Source organism: Lissotriton helveticus, chromosome 11, assembly GCF_964261635.1.
Source record: "Lissotriton helveticus chromosome 11, aLisHel1.1, whole genome shotgun sequence".
Lineage (NCBI taxonomy): Eukaryota > Metazoa > Chordata > Amphibia > Caudata > Salamandridae > Lissotriton > Lissotriton helveticus.
In genome coordinates, this window is record NC_136072.1 from 269,884,254 (window position 1) to 269,897,028 (window position 12,775).

At 44.2% G+C, this 12,775-nt stretch overlaps 1 protein-coding gene across 11 annotated transcripts in view; it reads right to left on the reverse strand.

Moving 5' to 3' along the window:
* Nucleotides 1-12,775, reverse strand: part of TRIP12 (thyroid hormone receptor interactor 12) — a 1,008,257-nt gene that overhangs the window by 725,335 nt on the left and 270,147 nt on the right. For all 11 annotated transcript variants that reach the window (XM_078668151.1, XM_078668159.1, XM_078668158.1 and 8 more), the window contains one exon: nucleotides 3,971-4,119. In XM_078668151.1, the coding sequence (XP_078524277.1) occupies nucleotides 3,971-4,119 (149 nt within the window). The remainder of the gene's footprint in view (nucleotides 1-3,970; nucleotides 4,120-12,775) is intronic.

Genomic DNA, 12,775 nt, shown 5'->3' on the forward strand with positions numbered 1-12,775 from the left:
GGGGACGTGAAGGAGGAACCTCCTGCAGGACTACTGACGGAGGAAACCTCTACTTATAATCAGCCAACATGAATTGCAAGTCCATCATCATTGAGGATGGCATTGCGACCATCTCCTCCTGAGGTCCTTGTTGGTAGCGATGTTGTGAGAGGCTGTGGTATTCTTCATAACCCTCTTCATCGTCCTCCTCCTGACATTTCACGTGGAGTTGCGATGGGCTACTGGCATACCCGACGGATCCGTCATCCTCCTCCTCATCCGACTCTTTCGCCTCAAAAAGGTGCGATGGAACCAGAGGAGTAATCTTGCTCGGGGAAGTCACTGCCTGTGTGATCTTCTTCCTCTGTTTTTCTGGAGTTTCTCTCGTCGACGAGCCAGTCGACGAGATTGCCGTTGACAATGTTGTTGTCGTTGTCAACACTGCACTAGATCCATTCCTAGCCGACGACGGTCGTCGACGTTCCCATCGAGGACCCCGTTGTCATCACAGTCTACAACGATGATCCGGTCGTCGACATGGTCGTTGTCAACACCGCCGTCGTCGTCACCGGCGTCGATGTTACCAGCGTCGACGCTCCCGTCGACACGGACTCCATCGACACTATCACAATCAAGGGTAGCTTCTGTACCTCCGTGGTTATCGCCGTAGACGATGTCTTCTTCGTCGACACTCTCGCCGACGATCCCGTCAACAAGGTCGATTTTTTGCTTTTCTGTTCAGGTATAGTAGAGGATGGCTTCCTGAAGGACTCTTGAACCAACGGTGGGGTCTTTGAAAGCTCAGAAGAGGCTCTCTTGGATACTTTTTCTTTAGAGGCGTGTCCTTTGCTCTCCTTTTCTTTTGGCTGAGGAGATTTGGAAGGACTACGCCCTGAAGATCCATGAGTGGTCTTTTTTAGAGCCTTCTCAGGACGTTCACCAGGGAGTGAGCCTAAGGAGAGCTTGTTCTTTTTTGAGATCTCGGAGATGAAGAGGCGGACTCCTGGTCACTATCACTCGAGACTACCTCCTTCCTGGCCTTGATCTTCTGAAGCCATATCAAAAGGCGACCCTCACAATCTCTAAGGGTCTTGCTAGAGAAAGTGTGGCATACCTTACAGTCCTTGGCTTGGTGGTCTGGATAAAGACAATAAATGCAGTCTTCATGTGGGTCAACAGTGTAGAGTCTCTTCTTCGCGCAGGTGGCAAAGGCTCTAAAAAGACACTTTTTCTCCTTTCTAGACATTCTACAGGATGTAGATGATAAACAGGTCACAAGAATCTCAAATCTACAAGAGAATAGAATGAAATCAAGTTTCTACAAAGTGGGAAATCCAGAGTTTGAGCAAAGCTCAAAAGGAGACTCACTAGCACAACGTGCCGGTAGAAAATCTGAGGGGCAAAAGGTTCTCTCAGGAGTGTTGTAGAGGGTGAGGAGCTCCGATTGGCTAAGGGAAAAGTTTGGTCCTTTTTTACATAATGGTTATGGGTTGCAAAAGGGAAATGGGCCTAGGCCTCTTTTCAGTTTGCTATACTGCTAAGCATTGCTTTTTATGTACCGGAGACTCCGGCCTTGACGACGGGGAAATGATTCAGGTATGTGAATCTATGAAAGCTCCAATACTGGAGTAAGATTGAGTTAACAGAGCGTAAATTATCATTGGGAGGCAAGGTAGTACAGTCTGGCTCTGCATCTGGTGGGGTATTAGCTGACCGCACACCTAGCATCGAACCTCCTGACCTCTTGCACCTGGTGGTAGGCTCTAACAATGTGATGATATCTAGTGGGAGTACCACTGGTGCTCCAGGTCATGACCTGCTCTTGACTGCCAATAAAGGGTGCCCTAATAACTGCACCAGCCTTGGCCACTAAACGTAAAAGGAGGGCAGGGAAGTCTGATTGTACTATAAGGAAATAGCCTCCACGCACCAGTACATCGCGCAGTAGCCTGTCCTCCTAGATGCATCTATCATCTAGGGCCAGTCCTTCGGTACCACCCTTGAACGGAAAGGCTAGCCACCAAAATTTCACTCAGACGGAAGCCACCACCATCGTATCAGATCTTGAGGAAGCCTTTATCAACACTGTGTGCTCTCGGATAAGTGACCTGATAGACATGAAACTTACACCTTTATTGAAGCGTTTGGATTATTTGGGCACTGTAATGTGCAGTCCCAGAAATCTGGGAGAGACAGTCCATTGGAACGTTGACTTTGCGGGGTGTTTACTCCTTCACCTAACGTTTTACTTACAGATAGATTATCTTATACTGCCAAGCGCCCAGCTGATGACCCTCTAGTCGTAACCTCCTGTAAAACATGCATCCAACGAAGGGAGTGGCTCCTTCACAAGGCCAATACAGCGCCAAAGCCTTCTCTAACCAACGATGGTCCGCAAACCTCGGTAGGGGTCAATTCACCTGTTCCCCCTGTTCTTACACTTGAACCCATTCTTGAAACTAATGGTGACCGGCCAAGTTTGGGTCCATTTAGCAGCATTACACCTGACCTATCGAGGAGGATTCATCTTAGGCCAAATACAGATCTGTTGGGAGTGCCACCGGCAGCCTGACCCTGTGTTTTGGTGCTGGCAGGGGTAGCTACCCTCAAAAAAGAGCAGAGGGAAACCTGGGATCAACTACGTAACAAATGTGCGGACTGGTTGTCTAAGAAGAAGAGGCTTAATGTTTTAAATGTGAAGATAATCATGGTATGAAGGGTTGGGTGGGTAGGCGACTCACCTACGGACATAGAAGGTGATTGCATGGTCATTAATTTTCGTAGACCATCAATGGTGAGGACACTCTTGGAAACCTTATCATTTAGTTTACCTATGTAAAGTTGGAGATCTCCATTTCAGGTGCAACAGGGAGCATTTGTCACAAGCTTTGGAGTCATGAGCACCTGTGATAAAAACTGGATTTTTTTAACATAGGACAAGGATTGAAGCCTAGAATCTTTGGTGGCAACATGTTAAGTTAAGAGAATTTGTTAAGTGTTCACCTGCCCCAGGAGAGGGGCTTCTGGGCGTTGATCACTGATGCACAAAGCAGCAAAAAGTATACAAGTTACACCGTAGAGGAGAACAGATGCAGCATAGGCTGAGAACAGCCAGGTCTTTAACTGCTTCCAAGAGCTCAAATGGTTTTGGATCTTCCCTAACAGAAGAGGCAGAACTCCATAAGGTTGGAGCCAGGACTTGAGGAGCGTCCTCCCCTTCTGGCTCTTCTAATGCGGGGTATAAGTGCCAAATTCAAATCTGCCGAGCGTAAGGCACTAGTAGGCAGATACAGTTGCATCAAGGTAGCCAAACTGGGGTGCCTTGCTTGTAAAGGATCTTATGAGAGATACATGGAGGTTTGAATTGCACACGCTTCTTGATGGGAAACAGAGCAGGATGTAGGGAGGGAAGAGAGTCTTCTGTCAGCTGCATTCTGGACAACTTGTAGTTGATTCAAGACCTCTTTTAGTGCCTAGATGTAGAGCATTCCTATTACACTGTCTAAGTTAGTTATTTTTGTTGTTGTTGTTTTTTGAAGAGCGTGTTTGGAATCAAACAAAAGTGGATCAGCATCCAAGTGTGCAGGGGGAAAAAAAAAGGAAACCACTTCAGTGCGCAGAGTTGGTGCCCATATGCCGCTAGTTTGTCATGTTCATGGCGTGAGTCGCACCTACCACACATATGAGCTTTAGAAGATTTCCCAGATAGTCTGGTGCCTGGGAGGATTCAAAAAGTGAGTTATCAGTGTGGAAGTGTATCTGAAACAACTTCACATACATGACAAACGTACAGATTTTTAAGAGCCTAAACTTTATCTTTGCCCTCAAATGTAGTTAAAGACAAATATAAAACAAAGCACAAATGATGCATGCATGGATTGATTGAGAACCAGATTACACATTTTATGGGAGACACTATTTTTTAGATTACAGAATGTTTTCTGAACTGGGCAAATCAGTTGCACATCGCATATGTATTTTAGATTCTTACCAAAGCTGGAACAACACTCTTGACTGGAAATCCTCCCAATGTCTCTTCGTTGCCCATGACCAGCAACTGACACATCTCAATAACAGCTTGAAGCTGCTGACTTTCATCAGTTGCTTGGAGTCCTTGTAAAAGCTGCTGTGCTTTTGAACCTGAGCAAAACAAACATACACTTAAAATGTTTAATAGGAACTAGTCTTACCAGTCATGCTCTCTACAAGGCATGTGATGAATCCAGAACACTAGTGTTGGAGGTTTTGTGGTGGTGGCTTAGGTTTGGCACATGGTGAGAAGCATGGGCATTGACTCCTCATATGTATATACCATTTATATGAACCTCTACTGTTGACCTACAAATCCTCCATCAACTTCATAACCTTTAGATGTGGTTTTGGATCTATCCTAGGCAAATGATCAAACGATCCTATATTCTGAATCAGCAATTTAGGACTGTTTAAAAGAGATTACTAAGCCTCGTCTACCACATCTTAGTATCCATTCTGGCATCTGTATAAATAGGGAAATGTCATGAACATTTCTCAGCAGAACAAACTGTACCTTTTCATGTTTGTTGAATAGGGGTAGTATAGTAGCTCTACAAATCTGCTCACAATCCAATCTTTTCAATGACTTTACAATCTTACTAGGGACTTTAAACTCTACAAGTTGTTAGGTCAGTTTCAATAAAGCAAATACTATTCATGTATTGAATGCAAGGAAATAGCTATTTAGCTGTAGCACTCCATTTGAGCTTGAAGTGTTGTAGGTTCACATACTGTCCGCTTCTCTACCATCTAGGGTTGGACTCTTAATATTACAAGTTTCTTTTCTTGAAAGAATGCTTTTGGTTAACAGTATGCAGCGACTGACTAGTTGAACTAGAACAGAGCCAAAGAAATATTTTCTGCCATCACAGAAAACGAAACGACCTTTTATGCTCTGTCCCAGATGTAATTCCAAATTTCCCTGTTGAGCTCAGGTCAAATGTTCAGCATGCAAGGTGTTTTATTGCAAGAAAATGATGTAACACCAAACGATCAAAGGGACCCTACTGAGTCCCAAGTGTTGTGTAATCAAAGAATATTAGGATGAGATGGATGTCATCAAAACTTGTGGCACTTGCAATGTCTAGATCGAGGAGAGAAGCTAATCTCCTCACATGATAGAGATTATTAAAGTTCTACACACAGTCGCATAAACCATCAAAGAATCTATATAAATAAAAATGTAAATGTTAGTTTGTTCAAAATCGTAAATCTCCGAAAGTTCTTCCCCGATTGCTCTGAAATTTTGACAACGTTCGATTCGAATACGCAAATGTTTTTATATACACTACATTGGATTTAAATACGCGCGTTTCGAATACGCGCTTGTTTTTAATCGAAAGCCCGAACAGACACAAAAATGTCAATGTTCATTTGGTCAAAATCTTAAATCTCCGAAAGTTCTTCATCGATTGCTTAGAAATTTTGACAACGTTGGATTCGATTAAGTGCGTGTTTATATATACACAACGTTAGATTTGAATACGTGCATGTTTTTAATCGAAAGGCCGAACAGACCCTATCGATTTGGTTGCTGCGCAACAACTACAATGGACACAGAGACAGTCTACATATATTAGGATGGACAGTTGCTGTCAGGATGACAGACCGGGAAGTGGGTGGAGGGAGGGGGGAGGAGTTGGTTTACTTCGCAACATTAAGAAATGACGCATAGAGACAATAGTCTACATATATTAGAATGGACAGTTGCTGTCAGGATGGCAGACCGGGAAATGGGTGGAAGGAGGGGGAGGAGTTGGTTCACTTTGCAACATTAGCGCGTGTTTATATATACACAACGTTGGATTCGAATACGAGCATGTACAATACGCGCATGTTTTTAATCGAAAGGCCAAACAGACCCTATCGATTTGCTTGCTGCGCAGCAGCTACAAGGGACGCATACAGACAATAGTCACAAAAACAAATTGTATACCCACAAGCATTGTGAAATTAAACATATTAGAAAGGTGCGCTTACTCTTTTCATTCTCTTGCATTTAACCAGACAGCAACGCGTGGCCGGGTACAGCTAGTTAAACATAAAAGACTACACATCAGAAACACCCTCAATAGTGAGGTAACTTCCTTGAAAGGTGGTCCATGCCCTATTAGAATGACCCCAAAAAGACATCAAGACAAGGAAATCCAACAGAGGCAACTAGGATTCTCAGCATCTTTGAGGTTGACTGCCCCAATGTTACACATCTGGTTTGAATGCCATTAGGCAGTCTCCGATTGCACGTCATTATTAAGGGGTTGGAAGTACATAAGGATAGTGAGAACATCATTCAGTGGGACTGGCAGGTCTGTGGAGACTCCAGAGATTCAGTAAAATGTATATAAGGGCTCGTGCGGCAGAATGGATTAAACAAGGATGGAAATTAATGAGAGATGCATGACTGAAACAAGTCACACGTGTTACAGTCTGAGGAACAAAAGGAGTTGGGAGAGGACAGTTCCTATTTTACGCATGGGCAGCCCATGACAAATAACTGATTCCCACGTAGAAACCCCCTCACCCTAACAATTCAGTGCTCTTATAGAGTTACTGTCACTAATGGAAATTGTGAGACGGGTATCGTCCATTTATAGGGCTCTACGTGAAGATCAACGAAACAGTCATTGCCTAAAGCAAAAGGGATAAGGACCGCAGAAATCAACTGTCAGAAAGCAATTGAGCTAGGGTGATGAAACATAAGAAAAATGTTGGGTAAAGCTAGATTCAGATGCAGGCAAATCAATTCAAAATAGCTTTATTTCGACAGTACTTGTCATAAAAAGCGATCCAACATAAAATAAGATATTAACAATAAATATTCTCCATTAAAAATGTATGTTATTCTTAAAAAAATCAATTCATCAGAAGAGCGGTTAAAAAGTTGAATAATATGGTTAAAACGCCTGGGAACAGCAAGTATGGATGATGAAAGCGTTAGGATAAACAGGCAAGACGCAGAGGAAAACAGTCAAAAGGTCATAAAAGTCAATAGCAATTCATCAAGGAACAATTAAAAACCAAATCATATAGAGAAAAACCATGGAATGTGAATAATATGGACATTACAGTAAATGGACAGCACCAGGGCTCAGAAAAAGAAAAACATGCAGGTAGCACCCCGTAAAAGAAGGAGCGATGTCATAATTCATAAGATATCAACTCATCATAAAACAGTATAAAAAACAAAATCACATCCCATCATTAGTTCAATAACGGACAGAAAAAATTAGTTGATGTGCAAATTACAGTAGGTGTACAAGACCTGAGCTCAGAAGAGACCATTTGAAAGCATCCCAGACGAGCGACTGTGATCCCGAGGTAGTTGTCAATTTAGGCCATTGCTTTACATGCTAGATTAGTCTCATTTGTAACAATCAAACTCCTATTTGTACTGGCGCCTGTTATCACTGAGCTGAGGATTGCAAATAATGAATGAGTGGTGGATCTATCTATCTGTGCTAGTGGCAGGGCCTGATTAGCTGGGCAAGAGGGTATATGTGGCTGTCAATATAGTTCCCTTAGCTGTGACGTCCTTCCAGCAGGTGATGAAAAGAGAGGCATTAGCCAATGTGATTATCTCGGGGAGGTTATGCCTGAGACGAATATTTGATTTGGTTAGATGGGTACGTAGATCAAATGCCACCATTTATAATTTATCCATATTTATTTTGTGTTTTTCATATAAATGAAGTTGTAAAACTGTGCATTTCTGTAACTATTTACCTGACAGACTTGCACTCATACTATGATGTCTGTAGTTTTTTTAGCTATTTAAGGTGCCAAATATTACATAACAGTACATCCACTGGTAAATACGAGCATTGTACCATAAACGTATGTTGACATTCTGTTAAAGAAATTTCATCCTGGTTTTTACTTCCCTTGCTGTCCATTTGCTTTGCTGCTGGCCTATAATTCATGAAAGGCTGCACAGAGAATTACTTAAAAGAAGCACAATTTTCTGCATTTATCCACTTTTAAAAATAAATGCAGACAGAAAACACATTGTTTTCTGTCTGTATGTATCTGTCAAAATCCGTAAAAACGGAAAACAGAGCCTTACTTATAACCCACCGACAGCCCCTCACATGTTGGATCCATTGAATACTCTCGTTTATTGAGGAGCCCTCATCTTCTTTAGATGAATTGGGCGAGAGTTTTGGAACACTGGTTAAGCATACTACCTTTCCCATACCAGTAACCCTACCTATATTTAAAATGTGGGATTGCTTTATCAATGGGGTAGGGGGCCTGTCGGGGGTAGTACAGCTATGTTAGAATTAGCGTGTTGTTGTTGGCCCTATTATATGCGACCCTACTCTGTTGAGTCGGTAGCAAAGGGACACTGTTGCAGCGTGATGAAGAGTGATCTGCTCCCCCACCACTTGTGCCATTCCTAGAATTACCCATAGTTTACACACCCATCTGTCCCAGGTAATACTCCGCCCCTTGTGGCCCTGCGACACAGACAGGTTGATTTCTCAGCTGTTTCTTTCACATGTTGAATATCAGAAAGTACCGTAGTTAAGGAGTCAGAAAGGCTGCTAACAAGTGCTTTGAGACCTTTAACTTCTTGAACCAAGTCCATGATCTGGAGTTGAAGGGGCTGTTGGGGGTATTCCTCAACATGTAGAGCTTCTGGCAGAGAACTAGGGTGCTTGTCTTTGTGTATGGAGTTAATCTTGGAGAGCGGGGTTTCGTTCCCAAGTGTAAGTTCTGACTATTATGTGTGCGGGTTTCCCTACCCTCGACAACTGCAGACCTCCCTGGGCTATTAGATGTATCCCGAGTGCTAGGCTTGTCCTGAAGCGCTGTTTACCTATTGTTGCAAGAGAGATCAGCAGGGATTAATAAAGGAAAATGCTACTTACCAGTATGCATCTGTTCTTGGCATGTAGAGCTGCAGATTCGTACACTTTTGCAATAGATCGCCACCTGGTGTTGGGCTCGGATGATTGCAGGTTGTTGTCTTCTTGGAATAAGTCTTTGTAGTCACGAGATAGGTGACTCCTCCCTTGGACAATACTGCACATGGTCATCGACTCCATCCTCAGATTGTTTTTCGCCATAATGGGAAATGATGAGTTAGTAGAAGTAAAGAGAAAGGATGTCCATGCGTGTGCATCTAAATAAGATGAGAACTGGAACGGATACGGGAGGGCGTGTACGAATCTGTAGCTCTACATGCCAAGAACAGATGCATACTGGTAAGTAGCATTTTTCGTTCGAGGCATATAAGCTGCAGAGCGTACACTTTTGCATCGATTGTGCCGCAGTGTCTCCCCTAGCGGTGGTCGCTTGTATGCATTGCAGTATTTTGAAACAGTGTTCTAAGGACAGCTTGGCCCACTGCAGCTTGCTGCTTGGCCTGCACATCAACACAATAGTGCTTAGTGAAGGTGTGTAGTGTAGACCATGTTGCTGCCTTGCATATGTCTGTTGTATAGCTCCTATATATCCTTATATCGTGTTAAGTTAGCATAGGTACGTTTCAGATTTAAACGCCATTTTTTCCTTTCTTGCAACTTCTGCACACGACCCTCATTTGTTGACTTAGCTTTCAACCTAGTAGTTTGCCGTGGTGAATGTGAGAATAATATGTTATTGCTCTGATATCTGCTTTGTTTAATAAAACATGTCTGCACGGAGAGTGCTGAAGTTTCAGGAGCAACACGATATGGAATTGTTATGAGGTCTGATCTCCACGCCTTCATAGTCATAACACAAGTGCAGCCTTTGCCAACTTGGGCTTGAGGCGGGATTGATATTGCTTTGCACGAGAATTGTTAACACACTTGATGCGGTGCACATGCAGAGAGAGCTGGTGTATGCTGATGTGATTCCTTCATGCTAGGACACTAAGGTATGGGCCCGCCCTAAAACAACCCAAAGAGACCTTCTTAGATAATAATATAATATATGTGTTAGGGAGGGTGAGATATAAGTGTTGTTAACTCTTATTCATTACAGCATGTTAACATGCTGTCACCATTCGCTTTTTATGTCTTAGTAACTATGCTGATAATTTTGCTACTGATAATAAGTATACTTGTATTATCAAAGATACTGCGCCTGAGAAGACGGCATTAGTAAATAAACATTTCAAATGCACATGTGTCTTCTTTACTCCATGTTCTGGTTTGTAATGATAATATAACGAAAGAGTGTTCATGAGTCCCACGTACCCTGAGGTACTGTAAGTTCATGTTCTGGTTTGTCTAAACATTGGGTGTTTGATATGTCCAATGAGACACTGTAGCTAGCTCGGTAAGGGGTGAGTTGGTTGCTAAGGTAAGTTTTGGGACATCCTAATTTGCCGAGGTTCCACTCCTCTGTGCACAGTTCTGTGTGAGTACAGAAACCCTGCAACATGGCGCCCAACGGTTTCGGTGGTCTTATATCATGACACTCGAGTAGTTTATCATTCATGCCTTAACCCCTTCACATCCGTTTCCGGAAAACGGGGTGTTGGTGAAACCTACCTATTTTTTGAAATAGGTCTTTATTCAAGCTTGATTCTTACTTAAACGGTTTCTTTGAATTTCTACCCAGTTGTGCTACAAAGTATTCTTTGTGTTTTCTTGTTTCCAATTCTGTGATGGCGGCAGCGGTGGCTATTGCGCAGCATAGTCGCGTAGCGATACGCAACCATCTTCAGACGTACCAGGTCCCAGTAGATGGGATGGCTGTGATTTTCGTGGTAAGTGCAGATCCGGCGTTTCCTTACGAGTTGTTTTACTCTTGGGTTACGTTTCCGGCTGTGGACGCTAATTCTGGTTTGTACCACTCCTACACTGCCTCGGATGTCCCGGCTGAATATACGCCATACAGGGCATTGGAAATACCTATTGATCATTGGCAGCATCGAGTTTGGTTTGATGGCGCCCTCCCCCACTCTTTGTCCCGTGCGAGGTTAGGTCCACTCTCAATTCCAGGTACTAATTGGCCTGCGTTGGGTGGCTTTACCCCGCACCCGAATCACGGGGCTTGTACCCTGGCAGAAATTCGCAGGCTACATGTAGTTTCCATTTCCGTGATTCGTGCTTTAGTGCAATACATCGGTCGACATCTTCCTGGTGGTCCCCAGGGGGGTGCGGCCGCTCCCTTGGAACGAGGCGGAATGCGTCTCAATCCAGTGATGGTAAATTCGGTTTTTGGTGCGCGTCCTGTTGACAACGATGACTTCCCATTCTGGCTAGCAGAGAAGTTTGATCAACTGGAGGCGGTTTTTCCGAATTCTACTCCTGCTGATAAACATAGAATGTTGACGATTACTCTACCGAAGGATATTACTCCTGAACTTGCTGACTGTGACAGCTGGGGAAAAACATTTGCGGCAGTTTATACAAGGTGCTTCGGCACCCCGTCTATGACTGCCCTGCCTGAAATCGTTCGACGTGTTCAGAATGATCACGGTCCAGAGGCAGCGGTTGAGTTGGGTATGCGCCTGTGTGGTTCTTTTGAGATTGTAAGTGATCTCATTCTCTCCAATGTTAAAGGAGATGCAGTTAACTTTCAGGTGTCGAATGCTTTGGCTGCTCTGCCCGATGCCGACAAACCCCGCCAGTTAGCAAAGATTGTGGTGGCCGCTTATAAAACGATTGGCCGCACAAGTAGAGGTCTGAAATATTTTCCAGTGAAGGAGAAAAAACAACCACAGGGGCAGTCTGCAGTGACAGATGCCCAGCCAAAGTCCAAGAAACAAAATTGGCCTAAAAAACAGACACAGGGGAAGCAGACAATGCAGACTCAGGGTTCTTTTCCTGCAATAGAAGCTCCTGCGCCATCCGAAAAAGTTTATGATTTGCGCGACCGCGCGATGATTAAATCACCTGATCGTTTTCAGGTTTCTGATCAACGCTCTCCTCGTTCCTTTCAGGACACATCGGCCCAGAAAACCGGTGGAGGAGGAGGGGGTGGACGTGGACGTGGTGGCCAACAAGGACGTGGTCAGTCCCGCCAGACGGACGGCGCAGTGAAGCAGGAGGATTCTACGCCTAGGCGTCCGCAGTTTGCGAAAAAGAAAGTCGCTGCCTTAACAGCGCATCGATATGCCACAGATAGTGAGAACGCGGCTTCGGAATCTGACGTGGGCTCTGACCTTGCTGGACAGCGCGGCGGAGATAACAATAGTCAGAGAGGCGCTGCGTCCACTACTGAGGGTGACAGCGACTGAGGTCTACGTTGTTATAGAAACAGCGGATACGAGACTTGCTCCCCCTGAAAGACTATATGAAATCGTCCTGTTAATTGAAGGTGACATACAGCGTACCGTTAAAGGTGTATTTTGGGAGAATCTGTCTTCCACATATGATATTTTACTTTCGGAGGCTGACTGGCCCCCACCTTTTGTGCTCGCGGCGCCGCGAGGGGAGGAGGTAATCCTACCCAGTTTCGCGAACACTGTCTCGAAAGAGCATGCGCAGCATTTTGCAGAAGAGTGGGCTCGGGCTCTCGCGCCGGCTCTGTACCGTAACCAATGTGGTTGGGATAAATTGTCGCCTTGCCACGAAATTCCGTTGCGGTCTCAGCCGCAGCCTCAACCTCAATATCCCATTCGGCGTGAAGCAAAATCTTCCGTCGCGGAAATCCTTGAACAATTGGAATATCAGGGAGTTATTGAAACGTGTGTGTCACCGATGAATAATCCCCTTTTTACTGTGAATAAACCTGACGGATCATATCGTTTGGTTTTGGATTACCGGCATTTGAACTCGCATTGCCGTAACTGTGCAGTACAGAATACCCACGGCTCTGCCCTAGT